Here is a 17,189-nt window from a genome sequence, read left to right on the forward strand (position 1 = left end):
AGAGAGCGGGGACATAGGTTTCGAACGTGCGTTATGGAAAAGAAGTCTCCAAACGTTGCTGGGTGCTGTCGGGGTTCAGTCTGAGGATCGTAGGCATGAGGCAGAGCCTCGGCTCCTTTCCTTCCTCTGAATTGCTCAATCTAAACTAAACTAAACTAAACCTTAGGTTTATATACCGCATCATCTCTACAATCGTAGAGCTCGGCACGGTTTACAGGAGTTGAGAGAGAAAGGAACTCCAATGAAGGTTAAAGGTTATAGAGAAAGGATGTTTGAGGGGCTTACGATGCCAAAGATGAGGTAAGTATTACATTTTTGAAAACAGCCAGGTTTTCAGATGTTTGCGGAAGAGTTGGAGAGAGCTCAGGGTCCGGAGGGGGGAGGTAAGGTTGTTCCAGAGCTCAGTGAGTCTGAAGGGGAGGGAGGTCCCTAGTTTTCCTGCGTGGGAAATGCCTTTTAATGAAGGAAAGGATAATTTAAGTTTGTGAGTGGGTCTGGTGGTATTAAGATTTAAGGAGTTCCAGGAGAGTGGGATGAAGGGAGGGAGGATGCCGTGGAGGATTTTGAAAGTTAGACAGGCGCATTTAAAGTGGACCCTGGCGATAATCGGAAGCCAGTGGAGCTTGGACAGGAGCGGTGAGACATGGTCGAATTTACTTTTTGCGAAGATGAGCTTGGCCGCGGTATTCTGGATCCGCTGAAGTCTATGAAGGTTTTTCTTGGTAAGGCTTAGGTAGATTGAGTTGCAGTAGTCCAATCTGGACAGGATGATAGATTGGACGAGAACGGTAAAGTGATTTTGATGGAAATAGGATCTTACTTTCCTCAGCATGTGAAGGCTGAAATAGCATTTTTTTGTCAAGGAATTAAGGTGGTCGTTGAAAGACAAAGTGGAGTCGATGATGATGCCCAGAACATTGCTTGAGGACTCCAGCTGCAGAGTGGAGCCAGAGGACAGGGGGATGGAGGTGGGGAGTTGGTCTAGTTTAGGGCCGAGCCAAAGTAGTTTAGCTTTGGATTCGTTAAGTTTCATTTTGACAGTATGGGCCCAGGACTGGAGGTTCGTTATACAGGAGGATATGTTCTCCGAGAGGTTGGTAAGGTTTGGGTCGGTCTCGAGGAGGACTAGGATATCGTCAGCATAAGTGTAAATTGTTTCTAGGGGGGATAAGTTGAGGAGTTTAAGAGAGGACATATAGATGTTAAACAGGATAGGAGAAAGAGGTGAGCCTTGCGGGACTCCACACGTTGGTTGCCAGGGGGCGGATGAGGTGCCATTCACGTTGACGGTGTAAGAACGAGAGCGTAAGAATTTTGAGAACCAGTCTAAGACTGTGGAGTTGATGCCTATCTCGGAGAGTTGGTAGACTAGGATGTCATGGTGAACAACGTCAAAAGCAGCGGAAAGGTCGAATTGAAGGAGGATGGCAAACTTATTTCGAGAGTAGAGATTAAGGAGGTCAGTAGTGATTTGGTGCTGAAATTGGGACGAAATCCATATTGGTAAGGTAGGAGGATAGAGAATCTCTCTAAATAAGATGCGAGTTGGGTGGCTATGATGGACTCGAGCAACTTGGTTAATAGAGGGATATTTGCTATTGGGCGATAGCTGGATGGTGTGGAGGGGTCTAGGTCAGATTTTTTCAGTAGAAGGGTCAGGGCAATATGGCCCATTTCTGGGGAGAAAAGGCCCGAGTGTAAGGCGGAATTGATGAGTTCGGTAATAAAAGAGATGGCCTGCGCGGGAGGAGGGGAATGGGTCTAAGGAGCAGTTGCAGGATTTCAGTTTGAGGCAAAGTTTGAGGACCGTGGATTTGGATACGAGCTCAAAGGTGGACCAGGATCTGTCGACTGGGATGGGGTAGGAGGTCGTTGGGGTAGAAATGGAGTCGGTGGGCACCAGGGAGTTGTAGGGGACTGTGGGTGGGAAGGGGAATCTTAAGGTGGTGATCTTATCGTTGAAGAATTTCGCCAGAACACCAGCTGAGGGGGAGGAGGGGACCGAGGTGGAGCCTTTTTTGGAAGTTAAGGAACGCCAGATATTGAATAGAGTACTGCTCTGGTTGTTGGATCTGGTGAATTTATCTCCATAGAAGTTCTGTCTTGCTTTTTTCAGAACTGTATTGAAGAACTTGATGTTGGCCCTCCAGGACTGTCTGTCGATAGATTTTCTCCATTTGCGCTCCAGAGCTCGACATTTCTGCTTTAGTTCTCTGTGATAGGGGAGAAACCAAGGGGCCTTACGGGAGTAGGAGATGGTTTTAGTGGAAAGAGGGGCGAGGGAGTGGTAAGTGGACTGGGAAAGTGTGACCCAATTATGCCAGTTGGATTCTGGGTCTGCAGGCTGAGGAGTGGAGGACAATAGGTTGAGAAATTTGGTCCAGAACAGGTCATTCGTAATTTTTTTGTGGAAGGTAATGGAATTGGGAGTGCAGGGCGGAGCCCCAAAAGGCAACATGAAGATGGGGAGACAGAAGGTCCCTAAGAGGTGGTCAAACCAGGGTACATGATCCCAGCGAGTATCGCCGGCTAAAGTTTTGTGGGCGGTAAGATCGAGGAAGCTAATGAAGTCAAGTGTGTGCCCCTTTTCATGGGTTGGGGATGGGGCAGGGGGGGGAAGCCAAGGGAGGTGAGGAAGCTAATAAATTCGGTTGTGTCCTTGCTGGTGAGGTTGTCTAGGTGGAGACTGATGTCCCCTATAATCAGTAGTCTTTGGAATTTGAGGAAGGCATTTGTTATAGTCTCGAGGACAAGTTCAGAGGATTTGTTCCAAGGGGTGGGTGGGCGATATAGAAACAGGATACCCAGTGCATGGGGGTGGAGTTCATCGTTTACAGAGGCTAGCATGTATTCTAGTGAGGTGTGACTGCCTTTTTCTAGGAGCTGGACATCGAAGAATGATTTGTAGAGTAATGCCAGGCCACCTCCTTTACGGTTGGTTCTGGGAGAGAAGAGGCCATGGTAGCCGTGGGAGCAGAGTTCATTTTGAGTACCCCTCTGCTCTGCCTTTCTTGGAGAAGGGGTAAAATGAGGGCCTCAAGACCTCGATGAGATTTTAGCGCTGACGGATCCTTATATTTTTCCCTCCCTACGCTGAGACGGATACGTGAGGTCCACGTTTTACCCCTTCCCCATCTATCACATTGATTAGCAATTCTATTCTAGCTACTCTAGTTTCACCATTGTTACAGTTACCCTTTCATAGCTTAAAGAACTTTAAATAAATAACTCTCAAATTTAATTTTTTGTTGGTTTTGCAATTTTATAATTTCAACTAGTCTTTAAGCCCGTTATATTAACGGGTGCTAGAATAGATGTGTCTATCTGTCTGTGTTTCTTTATCTCTCTCTCCTTGGCCACTGTCTGTGTCCTTCTGTCTTCCCCCCCTCCCCAGGCAAAGCTGTCTGCCCCCCAGCACACCCCTCCCCCCAAAGCAGCCCCTTTTCCCTCTCCCTTCTCTCAATGGCCCCTTCTGTCTTCCCCCCAGAGCAAAGCTGTCTGTTCCCAGCACAACTCCCCCCCAAAGCAGCCCCATTTCCCTCTCCCTATCTCTCCATGGCTCCTTGTGTCTCCCCCCAGCACACCCCTCCCCCCAAAGCAGACCCCTTTACCTCTCCCCATGGCCCCCTGTATTGATCACCTTCTTACCCTCCCTCCATCCTGGCGTCTCCTGGCCTGCTCCTCTTCAAAGCAGCCTGCGATCGTGGTGGCCGGCTTTAGCGAACCTCGCAGGCCGCTCTCCAACTTGGTAGCACGTTCCCTCTGATGCGATCCCGTGCGTCAGAGGGAACGTGCCAAGCAACAAGCACCCCAACACCCCATCGCCCACATTCTTCCACCGCAAAACAACACACCCCGGTGCATCCGACAACCCCCGCCCTCTCCCCCCTTACCTTACTTAGATGGCTGGCCGGAGGGATGCCTACTCCCTCTGGCCGGCTAGCCCACCTCTTCAAAATGGCGGTCCTTCCCCTTCCCAGTGCATTCTGGGATGTACTGGAGAGGGGCCTGAGGCTCTGATTGGTCCAGGTTAAGGCCCTTCCTGTGGGAGGGGCCTTATGCATTTGGAACAATCAGAGCCTTAGGCTCCTGCCTGGATCCGGGGAGAGGCCTAAAGCTCAGATTGGCCCAGGTTGAAGAGGTGGGCTAGCAGGCCGGAGGGAGTAGGCATCCCTCCGGCCAGCCATCTAAGTAAGGTATGGGGGAGAGGGCAGGGATCGACAGAGGCACCGGAGGGGGGGGGGGTGTTGCTTGGTGGCAAGAGAAACATAGAAACATGATGGCAGATAAAGGCCAAATGGCCCATCCAGTCTGCCCATCCGCAGTAAACATTATCTCTTCCTCTCTCTAAGAAATCCCACATGCCTATCCCAGGCTTTCTTGAAATCAGACACAGTCTCTGTCTCCACTATCTCTACCGGGAGACTGTTCCACAAATCTACCACCCTTTCTGCAAAATAGTATTTTCCTTAGATTACTCCTGAGCCTATCACCTCTTAACTTCATCCTATGCCCTCTCATTCCAGAGATTTCTTTCAAATGAAAGATTCGACTCATGCGCATTTACATCAAGTAGGTATTTAAATGTCTATCGTATCTCCCCTCTCCCACCTTTACTCCAAAGTATACAGATTGAGATCTTTAAGTCTGTCCCCATACACTTTATGACGAAGATCACGCACCATTTTAATAGCCTTCCTCTGGACCAACTCCATCCTTTTTTAAGGTGCGGCCTCCAGAATTGCGCACAATATTCTAAATGAGATCTCATCAAAGTCTTATACAGGGGCATCAATACCACCTTTTTCCTATTGGCCATACCTCTCCCTATGCACTCTAGCATCCCTCTAGCCACAGTCACCTTTTCATCTCTCCCGCTGCTGGGGGGTTGTTGCTTGGCAGCGGGAGTGTGTGGACACCACTCCCTCTGCTGAGGGGGTTAGGGAGTGTGTTGCTTGGTGGCGGGAGAGATTGTGCATCTCTCCTGCTAACGGAGTGGGTGTCGGGGTGTGTTTTGCTTGGCAGGGTTGAAAGTGGGCATCTCTCCCACTGCCAGTGGGTGTGGGAGGGTGTTGCTTGGTGATGGGAAGGAGCATGCATCTCTCCCGCTGCAGGGGGGATATATTAGTGTCGGTGACACGGTAGGAGAGAATGAGAATCTGTCCTGCCAAACTTCCATTTGTTTTGTGCTTTTTTTAAATTATTTTTAATTTACATATGTGTATGGGGGTCTGAGTTGTCAAGCCTTACTTTCCTGTCAGTGCCTGAGCCAATCAGCGCTAGAAAACTCAGAAAAGACCTCGGTAAGCCATTTTGACAATCTGCAGCTAAACTGGCTGGAACCGGTTTATTTATTTATTTATTCATTCAATTTTTTAGCTAGTCCTCCCAAAGGAGCCCAGAACGGGTTACAAAGTGCATCCATAATAATCCAGACAGAACAGAGATGACATAATTTACATAAATTACAATATAGACATGACAATAAAACATATGCACTAAGTAGCATCTGGTGAGATTAGGTGGTGTAGGTGTGTTGACTAAGTGGCATTTCTGGGTGAATGACTTTAAGGCGCTAGGTTAATAAAGAGGAAGGTTTTCACGGCCTTCCTGAAGTTCCAGAGTCCATCTAGTGATCTGACAGATGGGGGATTGTGTGCCAAAGTTTGGGTATGAAATGTGAGTAGGAACGTTTGCGGGCTGTTTCAGTTTTGAGGGAGTGGCCAGGAGGTATGGTCAGTCGTTTTTCTCCTTGGTCAGTCGTTTTCCTTTTTTTTTTAATTCTTTATTCATTTTTAAACTTTCATCAAGTGTACAAAAATTCATAATAAACACTATTAATTAGACCACTTGAACATCTTATCATTATATCCTATAAATATAAATGTAACCCTCCCCCCACCCTCCCTCAAAGCCCATTATTCATTATAAGATCATAAACCCTACACTTGAAACCCTCCCCCCACCCAACATTAAGTAGTGTATAATTAATAGAAAAATGGCATTTAATCATGACAAAAAGATGTTAATGGCTCCCATATTTTAATAAAATTTTTATACTTTCCATTCTGTACCGCCAATGATCTTTCCATTCTATATATGTGGCATAACGAATTCCACCAGAAATTAAAATTAAGCCTACTATGCTCTTTCCAGTTATTAGTAATATGTTGGATGGCAACTCCAGTCATGATCAATAAAAGTTTATTATTACAGGATGATATCTGACTCTTTTTTCTCATAGACATTCCAAATATCACAGTATCATAAGATAACGCTACATGGTTTTCCAATAAACAATTTATTTGATCCCAGATTGAATTCCAAAAGGCTAAGATATGGGGACAGTAATACAAAAGATGATCCAAAGTCCCTGAAACGAACAAGATCCGTTTCTTGGTCCCGAAACTGCCCTGCAAAACACCCTGTCATCTGTGTATGGATATCCGGAGGCATTCTCCATAGAAAGAAAAGATACGTAGACAGTGTTCTAAAGAGATTTGCCTCATCTTTTGTTAGTACATCCAACTTTTATACTTTTTTAACATGGGTCAGTGGTATTAGCAGATGACGTAAGTACAAACCAGGATACATAGGCTTCAAAGAAGTAATCAATACTAGAGAAAGGGGGGGTGAGTGAATGAGCAGGATATGTACTTCATTGTTTAAACTAAAAGGTGTTAAAAGCTTCCTTTATTTATCTCAACCGGTACATGGCAGTGGGGGGTTGAGCCTTCATTGTCTCAGACAGCTAACTTCGTTAACATGATTAAATGACCTCTTCCCAAACATCAAGTTTTTGATTACCCCCAGCACAGACAGAGACAGAAAACTTATCCTTTCAAATGTGTCCTTTCAGTCCCTACATCCAGATTACAATGCCAGCATCTATTAGACAAGGAACTATTTAATTTTTGTAATCAGTCGTTTTTCTCAGTGGTCGCTTTGGGAAGTAGATTTGTAGTTTAGTTTTCATATAGTACGGAATTGTTTCATGGAAGGTTTTGAAAGCGAGGACCAGGGCCTTGAAGGTGCAGCGTCTTTGAATGGGCAGCCAATGGCATGGAAGCTAATGCAAATCACGTCGAATATTCTGATATAGTACAGGAAAGTTCTTAGCATAAAGCTGAGAAAGGTCCTTAGGAATATGAATTCCCAAATATTTAATCCCCTGTGATGCCCAGCGAAAAGGAAAGCTCCGCTGGAGTCCCTCCACCTCCAAGTCAGTCAGTGTCAAATTCATAATTTCCGTTTTATCCAAATTAATTTTGAATCCCGACACCCTCCCATACTCCTCAAAGATCTGTAATATCTGCAAAATGGTGTCCTCGGGCTCCCCCACATATAACAGGATATCATCTGGAAATAACGCTATATAATGTTCCACCCCTTCCCATTAATTCCTAACAAAGCAGGGTGCGTACGAATACAAAGCGACACAGCAAACAATAATGGTGAAAGGGGGCAACCCTGATGCATCCCCCCAGTAGATAGGAAAAAAAATCGGTGTAAGATTGATTAATTCGAAGACAAGCTCGTGGTGACTCATAGAGGGCTTGCACCCACCTGCGATATGACCCCCTACAAGCCCATACGCTCCAAAAATCCCAAAGAAACCCCCATAAAACCCAGTCGAAAGCTTTCTCAGTATCAACCGCCATCACAACCGCCTTGTTAGGACGCATCTGCACCTCCCACAGTAAATGTAAAGTACGTCTAATGCAGGGGTCTCAAAGTCCCTCCTTGGCCGCAATCCAGTCATGTTTTCAGGATTTCCCCAATGAATATGAGATCTATGTGCATGCACTGCTTTCAATGCATATTCATTGGGGAAATCATGAAAACCCGACTGGATTGCGGCCCTCAAGGAGGGACTTTGAGATCCCTGGTCTAATGTTATCACTAACTTGCCCTCGCATCCAGATTGATCCAAATGGATCAAAGATGGAAGCACTCCCCACAACCGAAGTGCCAAAACCTTAGCATCCAAATTCAATAAGGAGATAGGTCGATAAGACCCACAGTTCAAAGCATCTCTCACCGGTTTCAGAAGAATCGCCACCCCCACCTCTCCCATAGATAGTGGTAACGAGTCCCCCTGAGAGATCCCATTAGCCACCCTTACCAACAAAGGCCCCAATTGATCGGAAAATTGTTTATAATACCGACTAGTATATCCATCTAAACCTGGGGATTTTCCATTTTTCAACAAATTAATCACTCCAGAAATCTCAGAGAATAATGGGTTCCTGTAAATACTCTTTGTCACTGTCAAACAATACTGGAATAGGTAACTTATTTAAAAACCGGGTTTGTTCCACCAAATCAACCTTGTCAGGGGCACCATCTAACCTGGTGTAAAAACGCAAAAATGCCTGGCGAATAGCCGAATCCGTAACCTGCACCCCACCAGTATCATCTCGCACCTGAGCGATAGTTGCTCTAGACTGCTTAATCCAAATATATCTAAGAACATAAGCAGTGCCTCTGCCGGGTCAGACCACAGGTCCATCCTGCCCAGCAGTCCGCTCCCGCGGCGGCCCAAACAGGTCAAGACCTGTCTGAATCATCAGAAGGGGCTCCCTTGCCACCTTGGTTTCCCATTTAAGTCCTGCCTTCCTATCGAAGTCCTAGCCCTCCGGTCTTGCACATGCACGACCTGGTTGGTTTATACTCATTACCTGGTTAACTTCCTATACTTGTGTAAGAGCTAGCTTTATTACTATGTTCATAAATCTGCAGTTGAAAACGTGCTCGGATACTCTCAGTCTCCTCCACTTGAAGTTGATACAATTCCTGGCATTTTTTTTATTGTGGTGTTCCATAAAAAGCAAATGAATTTTCTAGTAATTTTAGATAAAGTAAAAAGACAAGATCAGAATCTTGCATATGAGATGGGTCCCATGAGGCTTACCTTTGGGGTGGTCTTCCTGAATGTATCATTGCCATGTATTACATCATTCAGGATAACATCTTTCAGGATGTCATACTCCTCCTGGCTCAGGTTTATTGACTCCAAAGACTGACTGCACACTCGACATCGACCGCTATAAAAGGAATTGCACACAAGACTCTTATGTAGGTTGCAGGACTCTTATGTAGGAAACATCGAGGGGTCAATTCTATTAAATGTGCAAAACTTTAGGCGCCAAAATGTCACTATAGAATTCATGCTTAGTGCACTGCATCCGAGCACCTATATTCTGTTACATAATACTAGCCCAAGTCGGCATTTACATACTAACAATTAAGCACACCGATTTGTACCACATCAAGAGCAGGCATAAATGCCTACACAAAACAGAACACTTTAGTGCATAAATGCAAGAATTCTGTAACCTGTAAACATTCGATATACCCCTGTACCTAGCACTTAGCATTGAATACGCTCCTAGAAGTGATAGTATTCTATAATCTTAGCATGTACATGGTGTTTACATTTAGGTGCTAAGGCTATTGCATTAGGGGGCTAGTTATTATTTATATTTAACTCATGCCTTTATGTTGGTAGTTCAAGGATAATTTTTTGTTCTGGCTTTGTCTTTAGCATGAAGTTAATCCTCTTTAGACAGCAATGCCTTCCAACTGGAAATGGATGGCAGGATACTAACCTCCTCTCCCTATCCTCTGTCACATCATAAAGGTTCTCAATTACAACCAATAAGGGACCACTCTCAGCTCACAACCCATATACTACACTTGGATCTTAGCCACAAGTCAAGAAGCAGTTACCCAAAATACACTATCGTTATAACCCAGGCTGAGAGTATGACATGAGGGAGGATGATAGCTGGGGAGAGAAAGATAAAAAAATGAAAAGGGGGGAGTGTGGGAAAACTTTGGAGACAGGCAGAATTAGGTTTTTTGCTGGGGAGCTAGAAAGGGAGAGAACTGCAGTTGGAATAAGAGTTGGAACGGGGGAGGCTGGAGCCTGAGGAGGGAAAGGTCGGAAGGAATTTCAAGCTTTAGGATGGAGAGAATTTTTAAATACAGTGCACAGATTTTTAAAAAATTCTGCAGCAACCCACACCCACCTCACAGTAACAGAAAGCCCATGTTAGAAAAGGAACAGGAATGCTTCAGGGCCTGTGAACACATAATAGTTTGCAGAGCTTACACTGAAATTTCTTCCAAGAGCTGCTGTTGTGGGTACTATGCAACAGAACAGGAGCGAGGCCATTCTGAGAGAAGGGGGATACAGATGAAGATCTTGGCAGAGGTGAGCCAGAGGGAACACAAACCTCAAACAGGAGTATATTCCTCCCTCCATATTCAAAGGTTAGGTGCAAAGCTGGCCTGTGAACAAGGCTGACTCTGACCTATCCCACCTCCCAGATCTCTTCACACCTTACTTTTTTAAAGCCTTGTAGTCTAACAGTGAAGCGGGGCAGAGGTGATCTTCCTATGCTCTTCCCTATGCAGATCCATGAACAAAATAGGCTGTCGTGAGTTCCTGCTGTAGTCTGGCGAGACCACAGGAACTCACGTTAGCCATTTTTGTTTGCGGTTCTGCATGGGCAGGAGCGTAGGAAGATTGTTCCTGCCCCACTTTACCGCTTGATCACCAGGCTTTAAAAGTGAGGTGTGGAAAAGACTAGGAGGTAGGGTGGGCCATGGTTTAGAAACTCGCGAATAACCTAAGTTACGAGTCCTAAACCCACAAATTTGGAAGGGGACCTGTAATTTACCACTGCAGAATAATTAGAATAGAAATATGCCAATTAGCCAATCTAGTCTGCCCAGTTATTTGGTTAATAGCTGATAGCCATAGAGCACAGCTACGAAGAGCCTTGGTCTATAGGTCTTCACGATAACCTTAATAAACATGCATGAGACAAATTTGCACACAACAGAGGAAGCAGTAATGTAAGGAAACATTGTGTTCAAAAGGGAGAAAGAAAATCCAACGTAGTCTGCAGTAAACAACAGCAACCAGAAAACAACAAACAGACTGCAGACAATGTACAAGATGCAGGCGTTGTTTATTAGTAAATGCAGTAACATATACAACCTTATAGCCAACCAAGGGACCCAACACGGTCCGTGTTTCGGATGACACGCCTTCCTCAGGGGTCCATGGTGGTTAAGGTATAAAGCAAACTGCGTAAAAGATAACAAACACACGCCAATCACGATCAAATGGGGTCAAGCAAGTCTTACACAATGTCTTACCATTGTGTAAGACTTGCTTGACCCCATTTGATCGTGATTGGCGTGTATTTGTTATCTTTTACGCAGTTTGCTTTATACCTTAACCACCATGGACCCCTGAGGAAGGCGTGTCATCCGAAACACGGACCGTGTCGGGTCCCTTGGTTGGCTATAAGGTTGTATATGTTACTGCATTTACTAATAAACAACGCCTGCATCTTGTACATTGTCTGCAGTCTGTTTGTTGTTTTCAGGAAACATTGTGTTACCTGATAAAGGAAAGAAAATTAAGTGTAGCAGAAGAATCCAGAGACTTATAAATTATGACGATCTACCAGCAGGTGGAGCACTGAATTGAACTCTATGTTATAGGATGGTTAGCTCCTTGTACATAGAAACATAATGGCAGATAAAAGCCAAATGACCCATTCAGTCTGCCCATCTACTATCTCCTCCTTTCTCTAAGAGATTCCAAGTACCTGTCCCACCCTTTCTTGAATTCAGACACAGTCTGTCTCCACCACCTGTACTGGGAGACTATTCCTCACATCTACCACCTTTTCTGTAAAAATGTATTTCCTTAGATTACTCCTGAACCTATCATCTCTTAACTTCATCCTATGCCCTCTCATTCTGGAGCTTCCTTTCAAATGAAAGAGACTCGATTCATGCACATTTATGCTACGCAAGTATTTAAACTTCTCCATCATAAGAACATAAGAATTGCCGCTGCTGGATCAAACCAGTGGTCCATCATGCCCAGCAGTCCGCTCACGCCGTGGCCCTCTGGTCAAAGACCAGCACCCTAACTGACACTAGCTGTACCAGCGTACATCATATCTCCCCTTTCCCATTTTTCCTCCAAAGTATACATATTGAGATCTATAAGTCTGTCCCATGATACGCCTTATGACAAAGACCATTGACCATTTTAGGAGCCTTACTCTGGACTAATTATCCTGTCCTAATTATCTTTTTGAAGATGAGGTCTCCAGAATTGTACACAATACCTGTATTCTAAATGAAGTTTCACCAGAGTGTTATATGGGGCATCAATACCTCCTTTTCCCAACTGACCATACCTCTCCCTATGCATCCTAGCATCTTTCTAACTTTTGCAAGTCACCTTTTCAATCTGTTTGGCAGACAATGGGGGAGAAGACGCTCCCCAGTTCAACAGCTGAGTGCCGTAGGCTGTGCCACCTGTCCTGGTCGTGTCAGAAAGACCCTCCACATAAGATTCACAAATTCCAGGGAGAAGCCTGGAACAGGGGAAGTAAATGAAGCCTGCAAGTCCTCCGGCAGGACTCTCACGGGTTCCCAAACACCATGCGCCTATGCTTCATGTCCTCATAGAGAAAAAAGTACCAGGCAGTACTTTCTACCCATTTCATGGACCCACAGTGATTTACTAAATCTGGAGGATGAGGATAAGTCCAAGGCTCCCGCCCTCATATGTGCACTGCTGCACGCGATATACGGATGCTCTTCTGCCAGCAACTTGGCACAAATTTTACATTAATTTGCATCCTCCCCCCCTGAGAAGTCCACTAAGCTGAATGGGAGCAAAATTGAGGGGATTTGAGGCAGACAGAGGCTTTTGAAAAAAAAAAGATTGATTGAAATCCAAGATGGCCACCGCCAGTAAAATCACTCCAAAAATGGTCTGTGGAGACTTTTTGAAAAAGTTAAAAAGCACAGACAAGAAGTTGAGAATGAGTTCTCTGCATGCTGCAGACTCTGTGTTAAGACTGATCACGGTACCCCTTCCAGAGTATCTTAGGAGGAGAATCCCAAGTGAGAATGCTATTTCTGGAATAAACACACCTGGCACAAGAAGAGGGATAATATTATGATCAAATGATCAAGTGGATTTCATTCACCCTTACCTTTGGCCCACAGCCATGGCAAATATACTTGAGAGTGGAGAGTATAGAGAGGGGCCTAATAGATACCTTCCTTCACAGTACAAAAATACTCCTTGGCTAAGTAAGCCAGATACATCTACACCTTTATCCTGGTCAAGAAGTGTTTCTCCAGTGCTGCCTCCATCACAACTGCATGGAGAAAGTTCACATGTCCATCCAACACTTCTGTCTGAACCAAAGAAGTCACAACTACATACCATAATCCTAGACTTCACAATGGTAAATTTCATAGATTCAGAGGCTGCAAGACTACTCAGTGAGGTCTGGTATACCTTTGAGGAAATTGAATTAAAATTCTCATAGCTGGATGTAATCCCTCTGTTGTTCATGATTTGGAAAGAAATAATTTACTCAACAAGAACATCACAAAAGCAAGACTGTTCCTTATTGTTCATGATGCTGTGCAGTTTATCTCACAAAGAAAAGAGATTAACACTAGGAGAGAGACTTCTGAAGATAAGAAAAGGGAAGAGTGACACCTGATGTTCGATCCAAAGAAATGCAAACAAAGCCAAAAGAAACTGCAGACAAGCATATAAGATACAGGCTATGTTTATTATATCAACTAGTAGGCAGACTTGATGGGCTGTGGCCCTTTTCTGCCGTCATCTTCTATGTTTCTATGTTATTTTAGCCCGTTACATTAACGGGTGCTAGAATATATGTCTGTCTGTCTTTATTTCTGTCTCTCTCTCTGTCCAGCTGTCTTTCTTTCTGTCTGTCTCTCTCCCTGGCACCCTTTGTCTGTCTGTCTTTCTGTGTCTCTCCCTGTCCCTGTGTCTTTCTTCTTTTCTTTCTGTCTCCCTTCATCCCGCTGGTGGTAGAATATATGTCTGTCTTTCTTTCTGTTTCTCTCCCTACCCCTGTCTTTTTCTTTCTGTCTTTCTCCCCCCCTTTCCCCCCGCTGTCTTCTTTCTGTCTCTCTCCCTCCCTGGCCCCCTTTGTCTGTCTGTCTTTCTGTCTCTCTCCATGCCCCTGTCCCTGTGTCTTTCTTCCTATATCCTTCCCTACTTCCCTGTGCAGCAGGCGCAGCATTCCCTCTCCCTCCATTTACCGCGAGAGGAGCCTGCACGGACCGAACAGCCCGAGCCTCGACCAGTGTAACTTTCCGGCGGCTCCTCTCACGATCGCCGCCTTCTCCGATGCAGGAGCGGCTTGTGAGAGGAGCTGCTGCAGCGTCTTTTAAGTTAAAAAGAAACTTCGGCCTGGCCTGTAGGTCAGGGGTTTCTCGGGCTGACCGCCACCCGCTGCTGGTGGCTCCGTGCTCGCCCGCCGCGGCCTGCAGCCGCCGACAGCCACCGCGGCCGACATCCGCCTCGGGGGAAGAGAGAAAGAGAGAGATATTCATGCGCATGTGCACTCCTACCTGCGGTGCCCTACAGCACACGGAAAACGGGAGCACGCAGGTGTGAATGCGCATGCGCGGCTTAGGGTTTTATTATATTAGATTGTTAATTGCGGTTAATATTACCACCTTTTTACAAACCAAGAGACCCGACACAGTCCAAATTTCAGTTAACACGCCTTCATCAGGGGTCCCTAAGTTGACAAGGTATCAAATTAAACCACAAACAAAAATAAACATAAGCCTGTGTAGTTCGAAAGTAATCGCTGATCAGGGGTCTCTGTGTGATAGCAAGTTCACACAGAGACCCATGGTTAGTTTAATTTGATATCTTGTCTACTAGGGACCCCTGATGAAGGCATGTTAACCGAAATACAGACCGTGTCGTGTCTCTTGGTTTGTAAAAAGGTGGTAATATTAACCGCAATTAACAATTGATATAATAAACATAGCCTGCATCTTGTACGCTCGTCTGCAGTTTCTTTTGGTTTTGTTTGTGTGTCTTTTCCTTACTGCAGATTGTGTTGGATCTTCTTTTTTGGTTTTCAATCCAAAGAAATGGTCAGACAGAGGGAACTGGAAACTTACTGAACAACTTTCAGCTACAGAGACCATAGTAACTAGCTGCTGGAAACCAACCTCCACTATCTTAGCAACACATGAAATGTTCCTTTTCCAAGAAAGTGCCAACTTTTCATTGATAAATGAGCAGTTGCTAGGAAACCCAAAATCCTCTCTCATTGATAGCATGAACTATAAATACAATGGAAACCCTCATGACATTCTGACAGTTGACAAGAAATTTTTTCTCCACGGCACAGAAAATTAGTCTGCCACAAAGCTCCTTGTAGGTTTTTCTTTAGGACTAGCCTTTTCATGATGCTCAAAAGGTCCAAGACTGACCAGTTATGGCTGTTGATTGCATGAACAGATATAATTTTTCTCATAAATATTAAGCTATTTCTGCAGTGCTAGAAGTCTCTGTGTAATAGAGATTTTTTATCAATGTGTGCTCTTGTAATTGTAGCTTCTGGGTTAGATCTTCCTAGTCTTCTGCATTAAACCATCTTTTCAGTACCATCTTTTCAGTTAAAAAACAACAACACAGAGAAAGATGTTTTGGAGGTGGGAGACCTAAACCTTAACTCAAGAAACCCACAAAATTGTGATTTTCTGACCCACCCCGATTCTCCCATACGAATGAATTGGTCTGTACTCACAGTTCTTGACTGGTGCCTGCCAACAGCTTTTCTCAATGCAGCTGAAAAGATGGAAAGGATTTTCTGCCTCAGATACTTCCAGCGACTCTCTAAACCAAGGCATCTTTGGGCTGCCAGCCAGACTGACACTGACCACCAAACCCAGGGAACCTCGAAGCACAACAAGGGTGGGTAAATATGCGGCTGGTGCTCCAGTACCTCAAGGGTTCTTACACAGTGTCAACAGCCTGCACTCAAGACACTGAGAAACTCGGAAAGTGAGCCGGCTCCCAGGGGAACAGACCCCAAGCCCAGAAGAAACACTGTAGGCTGGTTCTCCAGGTCCATGCAAAAGGTTTGCCCTTCAGAGATGCATTCCAGCTCAGTGTAACTTGCATCCTTTCCCAGTCGGAGAATCCCCAAGTGTCTCAGGGCACCAAAGCCTCATAAAAATGAACTTTGGACAAAAGAAAGAAAATAATCTAAGCACACTATAGCTATGTGATACTGGGCTCTGTGTTAGGAGTCACTGTCCAGGAAAAGGATCTAGGTGTCATCATTGAGGATACGTTGAAACCCTCAGTTCAATATGCGGTGTCTGCTAAGAAAGCAAATAGAATGTTAGGAATTATCAGGAAAGGAATGGAAAACAAAGATGAAATTGTTATAATGGCCTTATATCACTCTATGGTACAGCCATACCTCGAATACTGTGGGTAATTCTGGTCGCCGTATCTCAAAAAGATATAGCAGAATTAGAAAAGGTACCAAGAAGGGCAACAAAAATGATAAAATGGTTGAGACATGTCCCTATGAGGAAAGGCTAAAGCAATTAGAGCTCTTCAGCTTGGAGAAGAAACAACTTAGGGATGATATGACAGGTCTATAAAATACTTAGTGGAATGAAAAGGGTAGATGTGAATCACTTGTTTACTCTTTCCAAGAATACTAGGATTAGGGGGCATGCAATGAAGCTACTAAGTAGTAGATTTAAAACAAACCTAAGAAAATATTTCTTCACACAATGTGTAGTTAAACTCTTGAATTCGTTACCAAAGGAGCCAAAGTTGAAAAATCATTGCTCACTTTGAAAACGTTTTGCACAGAGGTTCCAAGAAAAAAATCTTCTATGGGAGAGCAGAATTCTAAATTGTACCCTTCTCTGAAAATTTTAAGGACCCAACGATCTGTAGTGATTTTGGCCACACTCCACGTAAAAGTGGGACAGCTGTCCCCGTACTGCGTGAGCCAAGGAGTGGACCGTAACTCCATCATTGTGCAAGTCTTGCAGCAGCTGAGAATCCAGAATTCTAGCTGAAAGACTGCCAGAACAAAAGGTCTGTTTATGTTGATATCTAGATTTCTGAAAAGAAGAACAGCAGCCAGGGTGATAGCCAGTCTAAATCGAGATTGGTAGGTCCTCAGGTCTGCTCAAAGGACTTAGGTTTATCCTCTGGCAAGCACCGAGTGTTAAGTCACCCAGGTTTTTAACTTCCCCAAAAAGAAGCTTGTCTCTGAAATGGCAACTTTGTAAGGTGCTGCTTAGAGACAGCATCTGCGGACTAG

At 44.8% G+C, this 17,189-nt stretch overlaps 1 protein-coding gene across 4 annotated transcripts in view; it reads right to left on the bottom strand.

Annotated features, from left to right (window-relative positions):
- The window catches only part of PRORP (protein only RNase P catalytic subunit), a 137,949-nt gene that overhangs the window by 103,397 nt on the left and 17,363 nt on the right, over positions 1 to 17,189 (bottom strand). For all 4 annotated transcript variants that reach the window (XM_033952470.1, XM_033952468.1, XM_033952471.1 and 1 more), the window contains one exon: positions 8,915 to 9,047. In XM_033952470.1, the coding sequence (XP_033808361.1) occupies positions 8,915 to 9,047 (133 nt within the window). The remainder of the gene's footprint in view (positions 1 to 8,914; positions 9,048 to 17,189) is intronic.

The sequence above is a fragment of the Geotrypetes seraphini genome, chromosome 7 (genome assembly GCF_902459505.1).
Source record: "Geotrypetes seraphini chromosome 7, aGeoSer1.1, whole genome shotgun sequence".
Taxonomy (NCBI): Eukaryota; Metazoa; Chordata; class Amphibia; order Gymnophiona; family Dermophiidae; genus Geotrypetes; species Geotrypetes seraphini.